This window comes from Larus michahellis, chromosome 1, assembly GCF_964199755.1.
Source record: "Larus michahellis chromosome 1, bLarMic1.1, whole genome shotgun sequence".
In the NCBI taxonomy this organism is placed as follows: domain Eukaryota; kingdom Metazoa; phylum Chordata; class Aves; order Charadriiformes; family Laridae; genus Larus; species Larus michahellis.
In genome coordinates this window covers 84,665,968-84,684,988 of record NC_133896.1, presented here as the reverse complement: position 1 = coordinate 84,684,988, position 19,021 = coordinate 84,665,968, and the positions used below count along the sequence as shown (strand labels likewise).

Genomic DNA, 19,021 nt, shown 5'->3' with positions numbered 1-19,021 from the left:
TGGAGAAGGGTGAAATTCTTTCTCATAACACAGTGCAGCAGACTGGAAAGTAACCATACTATGCTGTTGAAGCTTCATGTTTCCTTAGACAGAAGGCGAAAGTGGAGGAAAAAAACGGCAGCGTTCCCAGGATTGCCTAGTAAGATATATGGGAGCTGAAGAATGTTCCAGTTATTTCTTCTTCCAGAGGAAGACAAAAGTCCTGACTGGAAAGGCATGGCGGTCTGTCTGTTTAGTGGCAGCAGGTCTAATTGTGTGGGTAGATGGGTCTGCTACACCTACGTCTTCTCTCTGGTAGAAAACACTAATGCTTGAAGGACTCAGCTGTAGTTTTTCACTCCTGTAAGCTTCTCAAAGAAACTTGAAAAGATCTATCAAAAGATCAAAAAGTGAAGACCAATCAACCCCATTTCAGTTATAGCACCACTAGAGGGGGAAAGAGCATGAAATATTGGTATGTCAAAAAAGTTTCTGTCCCCATTATTTTTTTTTATCATCATTTTTTTCACTGTACTACTGCCTGTATGGGATTGACTTTCTGCATTTCCTACCTGTGACCAAGATATTCTTCTCATATCTTGTTGTTGCTGTACACGGCGCTATGGCAGGTGGTGGTGGTGGTGAACAGGGAATGTCATGTAACTCCTCGCCCCCCCCAGCTCCTACACTATGATGCCTTGTGACCATGTCATTTTCCAATACAAGAGACGGTGAAGACATCTAAAATGAAAGGGTTTCAAGACATTAGTCCCTCAAGCCAAAACATGTAGGCATAAATTTAGAGGTACTTTATGAGAATTGCACACCATTACGTGTCCAAAAGTTAAGAGTTCTTAGTGGAATTGGACCATTAGCAAGAAGTTTGAACCTGTACCTGATCCCATTAGATTTGGTTACATCACACTAGAGCTGAAACACAGTCCATTTCAGGCCTAGTTGTAAGCTGTAAGCAAACGTGTCTCAGTTCGTTTGCAGTGATTAGGCTTCCATCTGGCAGGAGTACTGCACCTAGAAAACCAGGGCACAGTCACTTAAGACGCACAGCGCGCTCATGTCCTGGGAGTACTTTGCTAGCTGCAAAGCACTGACTGTCCAGCTCCTAACCTCATGACAGGAGTAAAAACATTATTGACCCACCAGGGCAGTGCTGAGCTAAGTGCAGTGTTGTGTCATCGTTCCCCCTTCCCCAGCAGTTCACCCAGGTAAGTACCCGCTGTTCCTCTGCAGCTGTATGCACCCCTTCTCCATTTATTGAAGCGCAGCATCTGAAGTTGAATAGTATCTATTAACTGCCCTATTTCCTGTTCCTTTAGGAAACTACCTGCACAAAAACTGCTTTATATTACAATGCTTACCTCTTATTTTCAGACTTTCCTCTAGTGTCTTCACACCCAACTCTGAACAGACAGAAGACGGCAAAATCAGCAAGGTACTCTTTGTCATCATACAACAGCAAATACCTCACAGTTCCTCAAAACCGGAATTCCTTTCATGGCAGCAGGATCAATGGATCTTTTGAAGCACCTAGCTGTACAGAGTCCTTCAGCAGTTCTGTAAGTAGGATTTTATGTTCATTAATTTACCTCTAATACCTTTGTGATGAGGAAGAACCTTGAGGCAGGGTGAGCAGAGCATTGTGCACTCCTCCTGTGCCAGAATGTCACATGGTGAGGAAAGCAGTGCAAATTTAGGGCCAGAAGATGTCCTTCCTGAAATCTGTGGGAGTTTTGATTTGCTTTCTGTGCAATAGACACCCATAATAATGGGGATACCACTTTGCTGCCAAGAGTGAGGAAAAGAGTCAACAGAGAGGGAGGGAGAGAGAGGCATTGTTTTATCTCCTCATCGTTTTATTCTGTGTAACTCCAGCAACATCAAATGTTGCTATGGTGCTCTCTCAGGTGGCTGGGATGTGGCAGCTGGCTACACACAAGTAATAAACAGGAAAATCTCTTAGCAACTTTTCATGTTCTCCAAACTCCTCGCTCCCTCTCCTGTGTTTTGTTTGTGCTTCTCATTTCTGCCCACACTTGCCAGTAAGGGAGGAGACGATGCTTAGAGCTCCTCTTCTCTAGAGTCAGCTAATGCATTGCGTTGTGCCAGTGACCTGGCAGTGGTGACATCACTACTTCTGCGCTGTATAGCGTGAAGCCCTCTGGAAGAGAGACGAGAAATCTGCAACGGGTTTCTCTTCACTGTGGCAGAGATATGGATCCAGGAGGTTTGCATGGACTGCCTGTGAGTACTACATGAAGATGTATTGAATGTGGAAATGGGGAATTGCAATAAAATGCTGTCTCCCAAGCAGTTTTACATTCTGCCAGGATGAGGCGTGGAGTGTAAGTTTAGATATGCCTAAAGGGAATGTATATACACTTTACACATAAAGTGTGTGGTAAGTGTAATGTGCAGAACAGATTATTCGGTGGTAATTTCATGAAAGAATGAACAATGTAGTATGCATATAAAAACAAGATTTATTTAGTGATATGATGATTGCAAGCTACTTTGTGGGAAACCAAGTGAAGTGAAGCAGTGAAAAACAAGTATTTGGGAGAATTTGGGGTATATAATAATATGCACATTTATATAATACCTTCAAAAATTAATGTTGTGTTAACAAATGAGAAAATTGCTATACAGTACGCTTAGTTAACTTTGCATTCAGGACTAACGGTGCATGTAATGGACAGGGAGATAGGGAGAGAAAGAAATCTGTAACTGGTACCTGTCAAGATTTTACTTGTATAGCCACCTATGGGAACCATAAATGTCTGGAATTAGGTTACAGGCTGATTGCTTTGGATCAGGTTAACCCTATTTGTTTACTTCTGTGTTGTTCCCCAGCCACTGGATGGCTAGTGTCACTCTAATGGATGACACATATAGAGGTCTGTGAAGGGCTTTAAGATACAGCATTGAGCTGGAAATGGTGGTTGGTAACAGTTTTGGAAAACATATGGGCCGTCTTAATGAACAAGAAGTGAAAGTGAATGCCTTACATTTGATATCAGTGTTCGACATTGGTGCCACAGAATTGCTATCCAAGCAGGGGTGCAGTGGTGGGGGTTAGCACTGGAACAGCTTCACCCCAGAAGGGTTCAGATAGTGGAGACAAGGAGGCAGGGATGGTCCGAGGGGGCAACTGAGCGCAACGTAGGCAATTTGAATGATTTCTAGTCATTCCTTTTGCAGAATTACTGGTCATTTACATAGTCTTTTCACAATATGTTAAAATACAGATCAGCTAGCATTTTTAGCCATCCATGGGGCATATGCTCTCTAATCCCTGCTATTTTCCAAAGCATTTCTGTCCAGCTCTTGTACCACATTGAGGATATTTCTCCCATTCTAGCACAGACCAGTTTCTTCCCTTTCTTCCTGCACACAGTTTTTTGCTTCCCTCCCCTGCCCAGCTTTGCTCCACAGCACATCCTTTCCCCTATCCCAGTCTGTAATGTGATCCTTATTCTCACTTCTCCATTCCATTTCAAAATCTCAGTATCATAGAATCATAGACTTGTGTAGGTTGGAAAAGACCTTTAAGATCATGAGTCCAATCATCAACTTAACACTGCCAAAACCACCACTAAACCGTGTCCCTCAGCACCACGTTTACACGGCTTTTAAATAACCTCCAGGGATGGTGACTCAGCCGCTTCCCTGGGCAGCCTGTTCCAATGCTTGATAACACTTTTGGTGAAGAAATTTTTCCTAATATCCATCCTAAACCTCCCCTGGTGCAACTTGAGGCCATTTCCTCTAGTCCTATCTCTTGTTACTTGGGAGAAGAGACCGACCCCCACCTCGCTACAACCTCCTTTCAGGTAGTTATAGAGAGCGATAAGGTCTCCCCTCAGCCTCCTTTTCTGCAGGCTTAAGAGTCCCAGCTCCCTCAGCCTCTCCTCATAAGACTTGTGCTCCAGACCCCTCACCAGCCTTGTTGCCCTTCTCTGGACTCACTCCAGCACCTCAATGTCTTTCCTGTATTGAGGGGCCCAAAACTGAACACAGTATTTGAGGTGCAGTCTCATCAGTGGAGGGGGAAATCGTTCCCCTCACCAGTACAGGGAGACAATCACTTCCCCAGTCCTGCTGGACACACTATTTCTGATCCAGGCCAGGATACTGTTGGCCTTCTTGGCCACCTGGGCACACTGCTGGCTCATATCTAGCCAGCTGTTGACCAACACCCCCAGGTCCTTTTCTGACGGGCAGGTTTCCAGTCACTCTTCTCCTGTATGGTCTGTGTACATGCAGGAGGATAGAGGCAGCGTCGGTGTGTACCTCCATACCCGACCGTCAAGTAGGTAGGCAGATATCCCACGTGTTGGGATAAGGCCGCTATCTTTAGCCACTCTCATTTGCTTTTGGTCGGAGGAGGTCAGCGTGACTTCATCTGGTCTGCAGAGAGCATGTTTGTAGGCCATTCCGATCACCGGCTGACCTCCAGTTTTGACTCTGTGCACCTTTATGTGCTTGTGTGTAGATAGACCCCAGGCCAGCCAACCTGTTGGGCTTTTTGGCTTTCTTGTCGGTGAGACTCGTGTGTTTCTCTCCCAGATTATAAACAATTACCTGGACGGGACGCAAGGAGGGGCCGTGGACAAGGCAGCGCCAAGTGGCATGCATTTCAGGGACAGCAAGAGAAAGGTTGACTACGTGTTAGCCTACCACTACCGAAAACGCCTGGCTCGGCACCCACCTGGCGTGGCCTCACCTAAGCCGACACACAGATCTGCCTCCTTGGCCCTGGTTTCCAACGGAGGGACCGAGAAGGGCCGTGCTGAGCCACAGCAGCAGGACGGTGGCCAACGTGTCCCCCAGGAGCAGCCGGGGCTGCCGGGGATAGAGGTGATCGAGCTCGGCCCACTGGATGCCCTGGAGGAGGAGAAGCGGCTGCAGCGGGAGGAGTACGAGCGCAACTTGTTGGAAGCAGGGCTGGAGATAGAGAAAGACCCTGAGGTAAAAGGGGGAGAGTAGCTCTTCATGCATGGCACCAGGTGCCCCGATGGGTAGCGGTCACTTCGGTATCGGAGGTGGCTATGTGCAGGATGCAACCACAGCTGGGCCATGCTGTCAGGGCAGCTCAGCGGCGGCTGGGTGCCCAGGGCATGGCTGCCGGCTCTCCCTGCTGGCAAGGAGCCCAGCTGTGGCCATACGTTAGGGCCCGGCCTGACCTGCCTTCATTCCTGCCCTGCATTAGTGTAAACTGAGAGGCAAATCACACCTGTGCCGACTCTTAAAAATGAGAGTATATGCCGCTTTCTTTCTAACACAGTCCCACTGATTCCCCCACTGTCGCCTCTGCAGCCACAGCACGTGTAGGGTGGTCTGGAGGTATGTCTCATGGACAGCTTGAGCAGCTAATCCTGAAGACAGTTTGTTCCTGCTGAACAGTAGTTCAGTACTGAACAGTCCTGGGTCAAATGCTGCCGCCATGGCAACCCCCAGTTAGGGATCTGCAGGAATATGTTGTACAAGCTATTTTATGCATGCCTAAAATATGGCATGAAGCCAAGAATAAGATGTCAGAGGTGTTTCTGTATTGCTTGGTTCTTACTGCCTAGGAAATACATGGTTGTTATTGCTGTTTAATGCACTATTGAATCTTATTTCAGCAGAAAACATATTTCTTTACCTAAATGTTCTCATGGCATGCAGTGGACACACTTTTCTTACCAGAAAATGCGTTTACATTTTAATACTGTTAAAATGAAGAAAGGCTCTCAAGTAATTTGCTGGAATACAAAGCGCTGTTAAGATATTTCATATTTCCTCAGAATAACTTGGTTCCCAGCCATACCTAAATTTTGTGTCATTTTATTCATTCCGCCCACAAAATGAACAGCTCCTAGGCTGCAACAGGAGAACCTCCCAGGCTTTAATGTATTTATTCTCACCACATGTGCATGATGTTGGAAAGCGCTATGGTCATATCAGCTGGGAGCTGTGGTTAGGTCACTTGACTGCAGCCAGTCGGTCTATTGAGCACGGGTCTTCCAAATCCCATGTTGACACACTGAGTTCTGTGCTATCCCTCTGGACCTCTTTGAAAGCCACGGATATTTATATCCACTGAAGGGGAGTCTTTGCTGGGTTCCAGTTTTAGGTGCTCCATTGTTTTTGACACCAAATTTAAGAAACTTAGGTCTTCTTTTCAGAGGTGCTGAGAACTTACAGCTCATATTGCTTTCAGTGCAACCACTCAACACTCCCAAAAGGGGGACCAAATTGCAGATTGCGTCTGAAAATTTGAGTCTAGCTAACTTGGCATAGTGAACACAAGTTAAATATCACTGGCAGGAATAGAAAGAAATAGAAAACCCTTTTGACTCTTAACATTTTCCTTGCTCAGTTTGCTGAGTTGCAGGTGGCTATGGGTTGTATTTCACTGCATACCCTGGCTGAGCCATCCTTGCACTGAACAGAAAAAAGTGATCTCAGATTCTGATTCTTTTATGCTAAACATTTGGGTTAAGGTTCAATACTGCTAACACATGACTATCTTACCGCTATGATTTTTATAACCAAATTGCATAAAGCCCCTGAGAACAGCTGGTTTTGGAGGCTTCTTTCAGTTCTGAATTTCATCAGAACCTGAAAAGTCTAGCTGGAGATTTGGATTTGATTATTCGATTCATTACTTACCCGAAGTCCAGCTGGATTCAAATTCTGGTTCAGACCCCTTCCAAGTGATGACATGCACTCTTAAATAATATACAAAGTAATAAATGATGTCATAGAGATGGTCAAGAAAAAAACTTTTTGTCACGGTTTTCCTTCTGTAGAGGAAAAGGCTTTTTGTAAATGTTCCGAGGAAATTGTTTTGCAACCTTTTTTTTTTATGGGAAAAATTAATTGATTTTGAAAATTACAAAAAATGCAATCCCATCACTTCTCTATCTGTATACATGTATGTACATAATCACTCCTGCCCCCCCAACACACAAGCTGTCTAATCAAAAGGGAAGGTGTTTTTCCCTCCAGAATCTCCTGAGAAACTGGAAAGGACTATGCGTTATCCTTTTACTTCCCTGACCAAGACATGTGGCTTTTAGTTCCTTTTCTTTTTCTGACTTCACTTTTGGGTTTTTTTTCCTCCTGTTAGTTAACTCCTGTTAAAACATGCTGAAGCTGCTGTTGTTATCTTGCTGTGAATTTCACAGAACGTGCTGATCAGGCACATGTGAAGGGTACAGCTGGCCTTATATGTTTATTAAAATTGTGTGTTGAACTGATATGAGAAAAACTTCTGATTTTAGTCCTAGTGAAACGATGTGTCTATAGTTCATTAAACTCAGAATAGTCTTAATCATAGCATGCTATATTTTTAGTGAATACCACAGTAGACTTTCAACTCCTACATTTCTAGTGGTGTACACTGAACAGGCGTGTTTGGGGTTTTTTGTTTGTTTGTTTCAGTGCTAGTATAACAAATGGATCTTTTTCATATAGTATTATTGGAAGTTGAGGCATATTCTATAATACATATCTCACTCTTACCATATGTTCTGGACCAGGTCCTAAGATGAGTCTATTCTCCTGTTGTGCTGGCTGCAAAGATAACTCAAAACAGTTGTATGTGCTGCAGCTCCTGTATGAGGGATTCTACTTTTGGACCCTTGGGTTAGAACAGGTCTTAGTTTCTCTACCTTATGTCACCTGCATACGGTCTTGCAAAGAAAGATATTATTTCCAGAACAATAGGATATCCCGAATACAATTGCTTTCCTGAAACAGCGTCAGTTTTTACTTGAAGCAATAGCAATAGAAAGGAAGAGAGCTAAAGGGTATCTGCTGTGTCTGTGGTCTTCAATAAACATCTCTGCACTGTCCTTTCTATGTGGCCTAGAGTAGCTATACAGCTATAAAAATTATCTTTGATACAGCATATGTAGTTAGGTTCTTGTTAACCTCATTGCTTGAATAAAAAAAACCCCACCACTCCCCCCCGCCCCCAAAAAAATAAAAAAAGGATCAAGCCATTGTCCTCTGGGAGTCCTGAAGCATATATTTACTAAGTGATACAGCTGATTCAGCATTTAATGACTTCTAAGGGCATCTGTCGTTTTCTGGCTGGTAAATTGCTTAATCTCAGTTAACTCTACTTTGTAAAGACTGCAAACTTGATTAATCTAAATGAACTAAGTACAGCATCTTTTGCATCGGGCTACTCAGTCTACTAACCTCACAGGATATTTGAGTTCCTGTAGAAGCTGATTTTGTAGGCTAAAAATCATAGAATCATGGAATCATAGAATTGTTAGGGTTGGAAGGGACCTTAAAGATCATCTAGTTCCAACCCTGCTGTGAGGGACACCTCACACTAGATCAGGTTGCTCAGAGCCCCATCCAGCCTGGCCTTACAAACTTCCAAGGATGCGGCTTCCACCACCTCTCTGGGCAACCTGTTCCAGTGTCTCACCACCCTCACGGTGAAGAACTGCCGCGATTGAGAGACGGGACGCTGCTTGATGCAAGCAAGATGTCCGTTTATTAGACGCGTCGGAAAGCTTTTTATACAGCTACTTAACAGTTACATAAATTACGCAAATTCTATCATTTCTAATTGGCTTAGCTCTAAATGTTTCATTACAATAATCCCTCCTACTTGCGGTTTCGCTACATGCTAGAAGCTACAGTTTTGGAATGTGCTAAAAGCTACAGTGATAACTTGTTGCTTAACTCCCTACTTCTTCAAGGTTATTTATCTCAGACCTGCAAGGCCAGTTGTTCCCTGGCTCCTCAGAGTTATTTGTCTCAGATCTGCAAGGTCGGCATGCCTTCAAGTTTCTTGCATACTTGTACTTTTCCGTTAGCTGCTTCCTAACGTCCAATCTGAATCGACCCATCTCTAGTTTTAATCCATTCCCTCTAGTCCTACCATTACCCGACATCCTAAAAAGTCCCTCACCAGCTTTCTTGTAGGCCCCCTTAAGATACTGGTAGGCCACTAGAAGGTCTCCACGGAGCCTTCTTTTTTCCAGACTGAACAACCCCAACTCTCTCAGTCTGTCCTCATAGGAGAGGTGCTCCAGCCCTCTGATCATCCTCGTGGCCCTTCTCTGGACACGTTCCAGCACGTCCATATCTCTCTTGTAGTAGGGGCTCCAGAATTGGACGCAGTACTCCAGGTAGGGTCTCATGAGAGTGGAGTAGAGGGGGAGAATCACCTCCCTCGACCTGCTGGCCACGCTTCTCCTGATGCAGCCCAGGGTACGATTGGCTTTCTGGGCTGCTAGTGCACACTGACGGCTCATGTTGAGCCTCTCGTCCACCAGCACCCCCAAGTCCTTTTCTTCAGGGCTGCTCTCAAGCCAGTCACTGCCCAGCCTATATCGGTGCTTGGGATTGCCCTGACCCAGATGGAGGACCTTGCACTTGGTCTTGTTGAACTTCATGAGGTTGACATGGGCCCACATCTCCAGCCTGTCAAGGTCCCTCTGGAAGGCATCCCTTCCCTCCAGCGTGTCAGCCGCTGCACACAGCTTGGTGTCGTCGGCAAACTTGCTGAGGGTGCACTCTATGCCAGCGTCCATGTCGCTGACGAAGATGTTAAACAAGACTGGTCCCAGTACTGATCCTTGAGGGACTCCACTTGTCACTGGCCTCCACTTGGACATGGACCCATTGACAGCCACTCTTTGGGTGCGGCCATCAAGCCAGTTCCTTATCCACTGAATTGTCAGTCCATCAAACCCATATTTTATCAGCTTGGAGACCAGGATGTCATGCGGGACAGTGTCAAAGACTTTGCTCAGGTCCAGGTAAATGGTGTCAGTTGCTCTCCCCTTGTCTATTGATGTTATGACCGTCTCATAGAAGGCCACCGGGTTTGTCAGGCACAATTTGCCCTTGGTGAAGCTGTGTTGGTTGTACCCAATCACCTCTTTGTTATTCTTCTGCCTCAGCAGTGCCTCCAGGAGGATCTGCTCCACAATCTTACCAGGCAAGGAGGTGAGACTGACAGGCCTATAGTTCCCTGGTTCATCCTTCTTTCCCTTTTTGAAAATGGGGATTATGTTTCCCTTTTCCAGTCAGTGGGGACCTCACCAGACTGCCATGACTTTTGAAATATAATAGAGAGTGGTTTAGCAACCTCATCCACCAGTTCCTTCAGTACCCGTGGGTGTATCCCATCAGGTCCCATGGACTTGTTCACTTTCAGGTTTATCAGATGGTCACGAACCTGATCTTCACTTACGATGGGCAGTTCTTTCCAACCCCTGCCATTATCTTCTGTGACTCTGGGAGTGTGGTTGGAGCCCTTGCCAGTGAAGACTGAGGAAAAGAAGTCATTGAGGACCTCGGCCTTCTCCATATCACTTGTCACCAGTTCTCCTGTTTCCTTTCTGAGGGGGTCCACACCTTCCCTAGTCATCTTCTTGCCATTAATGTACCTATAGAAATTTTTGCTGTTTCCCTTCATCTCCTTGGCTAGATTTAATTCTAACTGAGCTTTAGCTTTCCTCACCAGGTCTCTTGCTGCTCAGGCAGCTTCCTTATATGTCCCCCATTCTAGCTGTCCTTTCTTCCACTCCTTATAAAGTTTCTTTTTGTGTGACACTCTGTCCAGGAGATCATGTTCATCCAGGCAGGTCTCCTAGCATTCTTTCCTGCCTTCCTCTTTGTCGGTATAGTTTGCTCCTGGACATGGAGAAGGTGATCCTTGAATATTGACCAGCTGTCCTGGACTCCCCTTCCCTCTAGAGCTTTGTCCCACGGCACTTTGGCCAGCAGATCCCTGAAGCGATCAAAGTCTGCATGCCTAAAGTCCAGGGTCATAAGCTTAGAATACATCCTCCTAGTTGCCCTGAGGATCTTAAATTCTATCACTTCGTCGTCACTGCAGCCAAGGTTATCCCTGAGCCTCACATTGGTCACCAGCCCTTCCCTGTTGGTGAGAACGAGGTCCAGCATAGCACCTTTTCTTGTTGGTTCCTCTACCATTTGGAGGAGGAAGTTGTCATCAATGCATTCCAGGAACATCCTGGATTGCTGGTGCCTTGCTGTGTTGTCCCTCCAGCAGATGTCAGGGTGGTTGAAATCCCCCACGAGGACCAGGGCCTGTGAACGTGAAGCCACTTCTATCTGCCTATGGAGGGCCTCATCTGGTCAGGTGGCCTGTAGCAGACCCCTACTGTAACATCGCCTTCCCCTATCTTCCCTTTAATTTTAACCCATACACTCTCAAACAGCTCCTCGTCCTTCCCCATGTGGAGCTCCATCGATTCTAGCTGGTCACTGATGTAGGGGGCAACACCTCCTCCCCTCCTACCCTGCCTGTCCATCCTAAAGTGCCTGTATCCATCTATCCCTACATTCCAGTCATGGGAATCATCCCACCAAGTTTCAGTAATAGCCACTATGTCATGGCTTCCCAGCAGCACAGTGGCCCTTAACTCATCCTGTTTATTGCCCAAACTGCGGGCATTTACGTAGAGGCACTTCAGCTGGGCTGGCCACGTCACCCTCTTGTGTGAATCCCCCTTGATTCCCTTGGGGTGTCCCGGTGGGTCGTCTCCGGCTTGCCTCGGGGCAACAATTTGAGAGCCCTTGCTAGGACTCCAGCCCTCTGCCCCTGATGTGCTGCCCCACTGTTTGTCACAGGCAAGCGTGAAATTATTGACCCCTTCCCCCTTCAAATCTAGTTTAAAACCCTATCAATGAGCCCTGCCAACTCCTGCCCCAGAATCCTTTTCCCCCTCTGGGATAAGTGCATCCCATTAGCTGCTCGCAGCCCTGGTGCCTCATATACCAAGCCGTGATCATAAAATCCAAAGCCCTGTTGACCACACCAGTCCCGGAGTCATGAATTGACCTGTTGACTCCTCCTATATATTCCCTCATCTATCGCTGATGTCAGAGGGATGGAGGAGAACACAACTTGAGCTCCTGATCCCTTTACCAGTTGCCCTAAGGCCCTGAAATCTCTTTTAAATGATTGTGAGCCTCTCATTGCTACCTCGTTGCTTCCCACCTGAAAGACCAGAAACGGGTAATAATCTGAAGGACTCACAAGGGTGGGAATTTTACCTACAATGTCCTTTACCTGGGCACCAGGGAGACAGCAGACTTCTCTATGAAGCGGGTTCGATCTGCATAAACAGAAATATTTAGATGTCAGGAAGTTCATTTCTAGGAACACAAGATAGCATTATGACAATTTAAAAATCTTTTTTTCTACAACTACCTTTTTGAAAAAGTGGAAATTTCCTTATGTTAATATGTTTGGTAACATGATCTTAATAGGGTTTTTATATGCTGAATAACTAGGGACAAACACCTTTCTCATTTGTATTGTCAATTCATTGTGTAAAAGAATAGAGACAACAAAATTAATGAAGATACAATTTGTCTGTGGAGAGAGGAGTATTACTCTTTTTTGAATATGTGGAAAACAGGCAAGATTATGGCCTGTCTCAATATCCACCCAGTTATTTTTTGTGAGTAAAGGAATTTTTGACTAGTTTTCAACTTCCTTATAACTTTCTATCATTTGTTATTGCTGTCCTCCAGAGAAACTTTGCTGTCTCGTAATATAACCTTATTTGGTTTGTTTTACTGTTTTTAAACTGAGATACTATTTTGCATGTCCTAGACAAAGTGCACAGTGAAAGCAATGGGCATAAAATTGAATGTTACAAGTTTTTCCTCTCTAATGTGACACTGAGTCCCCATAATGATGAGTGGTTGTAATGAGATTTGACAACCTTCTTGCCATGCTCCCTAGTAAAGTCATACCTGATCCATTGCATCTATTCACATGTTATAACAAACACCGTCACCATCAACTTTCAATCCTGATGTTCTGTGTGTCAGACACTACAAGTGGCAGATCAAGTTTAAGGAGCTCTTTGGTTGGTTATCTTCTCTTCAAATCAAAATATTTGGGTGGTCCAGTCTAGCCTGTGCCCACGAAAACAACCACAATTTAGGGTCATGTAGAAGTGATATTTGGTGGAAAGAATAGAACAGAAGAGGAAACTCCCTGTTCACATCTGATGATGGCAACATGGCAATATAGAACTACCGTGTTGCATAGTTTGCTAAGAATAAAAAAAAAGTTTGCATCTGTGACTGGCCTGTTTGACCAGTCTATGAAGTTGGATAAAATTGGCCTGGTGTTGACTCTTGCACGTGTATGTAGAATTAACTACCTTGTATTTTACAATATTACATAGTGACTAATACAGACCCCACTAATATAGATCATGTAAACACATTAATCTGTATAGTGTTAAGCATTTGCAGGATTTGTTTCCCCTGCTTCAAAGTAATGCAGTTCAGAGTACAGTAAAACTCTTTTTCCAAGGTCTCCATGCCAGAACCCAGATTCTTTGGCATGTCTTTGTAAACTGCAAAGGAATGCCAGCAGGTCACATTTACCCTTGTGAGCTAGCTGCCAAAGCCTGGATAGTCATCTCCAAATAAACCCTATTTATCACTAGTGGCACAAGTCAAATTTTCATCAAATACAGAAAGAATTGCCTGAGATAGGGCCACCTTAAGAGTATCCTCAAATATTCCACCTTGATTCCCAGGAAGGGCAATAAACACCATTGACTTTGCAGGTAGTTCTTGGGGTTGCTTTTTTTTATTTTTTTTTTGTTTGGTTGTTTCAGGGGAAATTGATTGTTGTGTTTCACCTAATGTGGAGCACCAGTAGTTCACTTAAATTTTAATTGTACTGCTGCTTTAATGACTGCAAATGCAATATGTCATGTATTCAATTAGTGTTATGTATGGCAAAGCATAATAGGAATAGAATAAGAAGACACTGGAGATGCACCTTGGCATTCTGACAAAGTAGGATCATTTTCGAGCACATTGGAAATGAAATGTACTTTGCTAAATAGCATTTAGGAGATGAAAATATCTTTTAAGGGGAAGATGATGACAATTTTAAAGCCAAGTGTAAATTATCCTCCAAGAAGCTCATCTAACTTGAATTTTAGACCTAGCGTAATTTTAAGGGCGTCTCATTAAACTCCGTTGGCTACATTGCACTTTGAGGCAAGGAAGTCCTTAAGGTCCTCAATGTATCAGCTTACGCAGTACTGTTGATAACAACACTACTGATGATGGTGGTTGTGATTGGATTTTTCTGCTTGATATTCCAAGGCATGTTTTTGAATTTTTGTGGAAAAAAAACCCCAACCCACAGAAAAACTAAAAAACAAACCAACCAACCAAACCAACATCCCTAAAATCCCCCCAAACCCAAAGCATCTCCACCCCCAAACCAACGAATCAACTCCACCCACACCGCCCCAGCCTGAATCAAAGCTTATAGTGCTGCAGCTAGATTTTATCTATGGGATTAAATTGCACTGTTTGTCACACTAATGTTCTCCCCATTTGCCTGTGGGAGAAGGCTTTCTCTTTTATGTTCTGTCAGCTGTAAAGGACGAGAATAACCAAAATAACTTCATGGTAAATGGTTCAATGAAGAGGACCTTTTTTCTTTCTCTGTCTCCTCCTATCCCCATCTCTAGCTAAGGACTTTTCTGCTGAGCAGCGCCATCAATGTTCTTGCTATATGAGTAATTTTCTTGGGTCTGCTATATTCTCTAACATCCTCTCGATGTCATATGTAGCTTATTTTAATGTTAATAGTTTTCATTGTGAAAAAGTGGAATTCCAATGCTCAAGAGTTTAATTTATTTGGATAGACCTTTTTTTCCTTCACAAAGCATTTTTTTGGTATAAAATATTTCAACTTTTAGTTAAAAGGTTATGGATATTGCTTAACTTAGTAGTAATTAAGAGCCTGAAAAAATGATGTCTTTTTCCAAAATCTATCAATGTGACTTGCAGATAATTCCAAGAAAAGCATCTCATGCCCTTAGTTCATGTGGCATCTGGCAGGTACTCAGTGTGAATGTTATAGTTGTCTCAAAATGTTCATTCATCTAAAGTGCAAAGGAAAGCTTAATAGTAGCTAACATTAATTTTAAAAGGATAGGGAAATTTAATATGAGCCCAAGACCTTTATCTATGTTAATGAACGCCTCCTGAAGCCAATGAGAATGCGTACACAGTAATGTAGTATTGCAAGCAGACAGGGGTCTTTTGTGCTCTAGGTCTTTGGACTTTGTATTTCACTCTCTCTTAGTACAGCACTCGGAACAAGGCAATACTTCTTTGGGGGCCTCTTAGTCTACCAATTATATAAATATTTGATGGTTATTTTTCAACGACTCTAGTTACAGAAGCATTAATTAGCTAAAACATGTTCTGATCCTGTATGTTACTTATATGGGCTGAAATGTAATACACGGCTCTTATAAAATTAAAGTTGAACAGGCAAGGTGAGGTTTTCAGTTGTAGTGAAGTGGATGTGATGAAAATATTGGCAAGTTGATTAACTATTTAAGAAGGAATTACGACTCCATTTTAGAGAGGATTTTGGAGTAGCCCCATGGGAGTTAGGTGTGGTTCAGTCAGTATTAAAATAATGATCCATAATAACAGGAGACTAGGTAGAGCGACTGTGCTGTCGAAGCTGAAAAGTTCATACTATGAAGCCTGTTGTTTAACGATTGAATAGATGAACGGGCAGAGAGACTCACTCTGTGTATTTTAATTAACATCCAGACACTTAATGCTCAGCTATTAGGTACCTTAATCAAAATAGCTTCCAAGGGATTTAGAGAAAATTGAAGAGGTGTACAAAAATGGGCGTGTAAGTTATCGATGACGTTTATAGAGCTCTTGGGCCAGCAATGATAAATCTCATCAATTGTCTGCAGGTTGGGAAATGGAGGGATCAATATCTTGAATTTCACCTGGTGGTAGATTTGGGGTGTGCATTCTGGTGATATTTAAAATGGGAAGTGGGCAAGAAGCATCCTATTTTTACATATATTCTTACACAGTGCTGTTTCTATCAGACTTGGCTGGTAGAAATGGCAAATAGCCTCCTGAATTTGTGTCTCCATTTCACTGTGTGCTGTGTTGAGTTTTGTCACCTGCTGGAGGAGCTATTTCCATTTCTACAAACCGCCAGATAGATAAGAAGCCCACAGAAATGGCTTATACATGTCTGCTAGGGCATAGCAGGAAGAGAACTGGATGCTTGTAGGATAGCGGACAAAAGTAACAAAATTAGCTGCTTGGTTTGTTCACAGATGAATCCATGAAAACATTTTTTAATTATCAGTGGTCTTGTTTGCAGTAGAAATTTTAATCTGCAAATTAAATCCATGGAGACAATTTGGAGAGCACCAGAGGAAGCCCCGAGGGATGCTGCACTGCACTGATGACGCTGCAGTAGCTAGAGTGACTGCAGAGAAGCCTTGGAGGCTGAAGTAGTGCTAATTTCTGTAAGGTGTTTAGGCCAGCGCAGTTTGAATAGTAGTTTCATGAAAATAAAGTAGTAAAACATGAGACAGTATGGGGATACTGGTCTGGGGATTTATTGCTTTTCTGACCTCTTAAAGGACAGAAAACATGCTGCTATTGATTGGGGTGAGGAAGCAGCTTCTACAGGTGCTGGGTGAGGACTGCCCCTACTGCAGCACCTGCTCCTGATGCATCTCATCCCATTCTTTGGCAGAAGAAGAAATCCTGGATTTCAGAGATTCTGTTGTAGTGGAAAGGTGACTTTCTTTGCTTTGCTGTCCCCAGGTAATTGCCTACTTTGTCTATATATGCACTGTTTTATGTTATAAAAGACTTGAGCTAAGATGGTCCCTCACTGTTCTTGTGCTTTTTGGCCTGTATGAAAGTAGATTAAAAAGCAGTTTCTGTCTGAAAACTCTGTGTCTGATCCACAGAAACTGAGAAAAAAGGACAAAAATGAGAAACAAATTCATTTTTCTTCTGTGGATGGAAAAAATAGGGACTAGGATTTGTTCTTCAGTCACTTCTTTCTTTATGGAAGAGGAGAGAGGGGCATGTTTTCCAGTGAGCAGAGATAGATGGCATTCCCTTCCAGAGCCAGGGAGAGTAAATCAGAGCTGTCATGCCTTTTCACTGCCGGACAAAAGAACAGTTTCAAGTGAAGCGGTAAGTGGTTTCCTAGAAAGGGATCTTCCACCTCTGCTATTTCTGTTTTGGCCTGATGCAACTGGCTATGGAAAAGTCTTGACTGTCCAGGGCTTCTGGATTGTCATAGTAAGCATCAGTACAGTGTTACATCTCATCTCACAAACCAGAGCAAAATCCAGTTTATTTTTGTGGAAGTGACAATGAATATTGTTGAATGGCTTAGCTGGGGGAGAGGATAGAGAAGGGGTTAGAAATTAAAACTGGAAAGTCAGGGAGAGAAAGAGAATAAAAACCCCTGAAAGAACATGAAAAGGAAAGAAAAAAACTCAAACAAACAAAAAAATAACCCTTCAACCAACCAACTAAAAGTACAGTGACACCCATGCCAAGGGAATGCCATAAAGTGGTATTTACCAGCTTCTGTCATCTCAGATTCGGGAACAGATTCCAGCAGAGAAAAGGCTGGGGGGTATCTGACTATGGAAATTAGTCTTTGAAGAACGATAAGACTGTCTTATGGGGAAAAAACAACTGTTTGTGTACATGCGGAGTGAGGGAGTGGAATTTGCTGTCCTTTAGCAGATCCAGGGAAAGGCAACATAAATAATGACTCAGGCTTGTGGGGTTCTTTTTATATGTTTTGGAATCTTTTTAAGTCATCTTGCTTTACTGATGACTCTAATGGTTGTGTGTGTCATTCTGCCCAAATTTAAGTTATTAAAATGTTGGTTGCTTGTGACATTCTGGCTGGACAGACAAGCATATTTCTCATGAAGAGAGCCACTGTAGGGCAGGAATTATTCGCTTCCAGATGCACAACTAGACCTTTTTATAGTGTGTACATTTTTAAATGTTATTTTGTGTATGAAAGGGAGACATTTTAGAATGAAAACTGGATTCATGTTCAGGCTGTTGATATGGATAGTGGAAGTGTCTTTTAAAGGAAAACAAAGTAATTTTCCATTAGAAATCAGAATGTTCTGTTTAACACAAACTGTTACTTAAATCCTTTCTAGACCTAAGTTCTAGGTAGCTGCTGAGCTCCACCAACTCAGTAGCAGTTTGGACGGATGAGCACAGATTTAGTGGTGGGAAGCTGTCATAGATGGAAAGATTAGTTAACTGCCGCGCTTTTACTGCAAGACAACAAGAATCTGAAGATACATATATATAAGCGTGCGTGCACACACACACACACATATATATACAAAATGGAGGGAGAAGTGAAGAGCATGGTTCACTGGTCTGTGCTGGGTCTGTATGGGAGTTGACAATGAGTCCGTTTTTTGTTTAAATTTGGACTGTTCTGATGGTGACTGGAGTCATCTATTTTCCGCTGTTAAAAGATCTGTTTTGGCCACTGGAAACAGTCAAACTCTTCTCCGGTTCTCGTGTCTATTTCAAGTATGGCACAAAGCTGTTGTGTCAACTCCATGCTACCTAGGAACTCCACCTATTTGTATCACCAGAGGTAGCACTATGGAACCAAATGCTATCTCACTTCTTAACTTTTTCAGTGAAAAGGAGTGAGGGTTGGTCTGCATGATCTGATTTTAATGAATGGATTTGCAGAAAGGGGAAACAAGAGAAACCAGAAACCATGCAAGGTTTTTGAAGGCCTTTTGTATTTTACTTTCATGTAAGGACGAATATGTTTGATGATACCTAAACAGCAGCTTCTGAATGTTGTTCCTAATTTCAAAAATGTTGAGCATCGAGTTGCTCTTAGCAGTGGGAACTGTTGGATGTATAGCACTGGGGAACACTGCCGCATTTCATGTTTTTAAAAATAGTTTCAAGAGGCTGCCTTTTCAATCTGGTAGGAGTTGCATTTATGTTTTTCATTTTTAAGAACAAATAGAAAAAAACACAATGTACTGTCATAATTCATAGATACCATGATGGCATCTGCAGTGTTACAATGTTATGAAGCTTTCAGGCAACTGCTCACAGAAGTTCTTCTCTCCTTTCCACAATGACCCAAGAGATCTATGTAGGTGAAGGTAGGGCCCATGTGGTTCTG

The 19,021-nt window shown here is 43.3% G+C and overlaps 1 protein-coding gene across 1 annotated transcript in view; it reads left to right on the top strand.

The window, feature by feature from the left end:
• Window positions 1-1,446: 1,446 nt before the first annotated feature.
• The window catches only part of ANO2 (anoctamin 2), a 184,287-nt gene continuing 166,712 nt past the window's right edge, over window positions 1,447-19,021 (top strand). Inside the window, exons 1-3 of the mRNA XM_074572779.1 lie at window positions 1,447-1,553; window positions 4,564-4,740; window positions 4,801-4,965. Coding sequence (XP_074428880.1) covers window positions 4,627-4,740; window positions 4,801-4,965 — 279 coding nt within the window. The 5' untranslated portion in view covers window positions 1,447-1,553; window positions 4,564-4,626. The remainder of the gene's footprint in view (window positions 1,554-4,563; window positions 4,741-4,800; window positions 4,966-19,021) is intronic.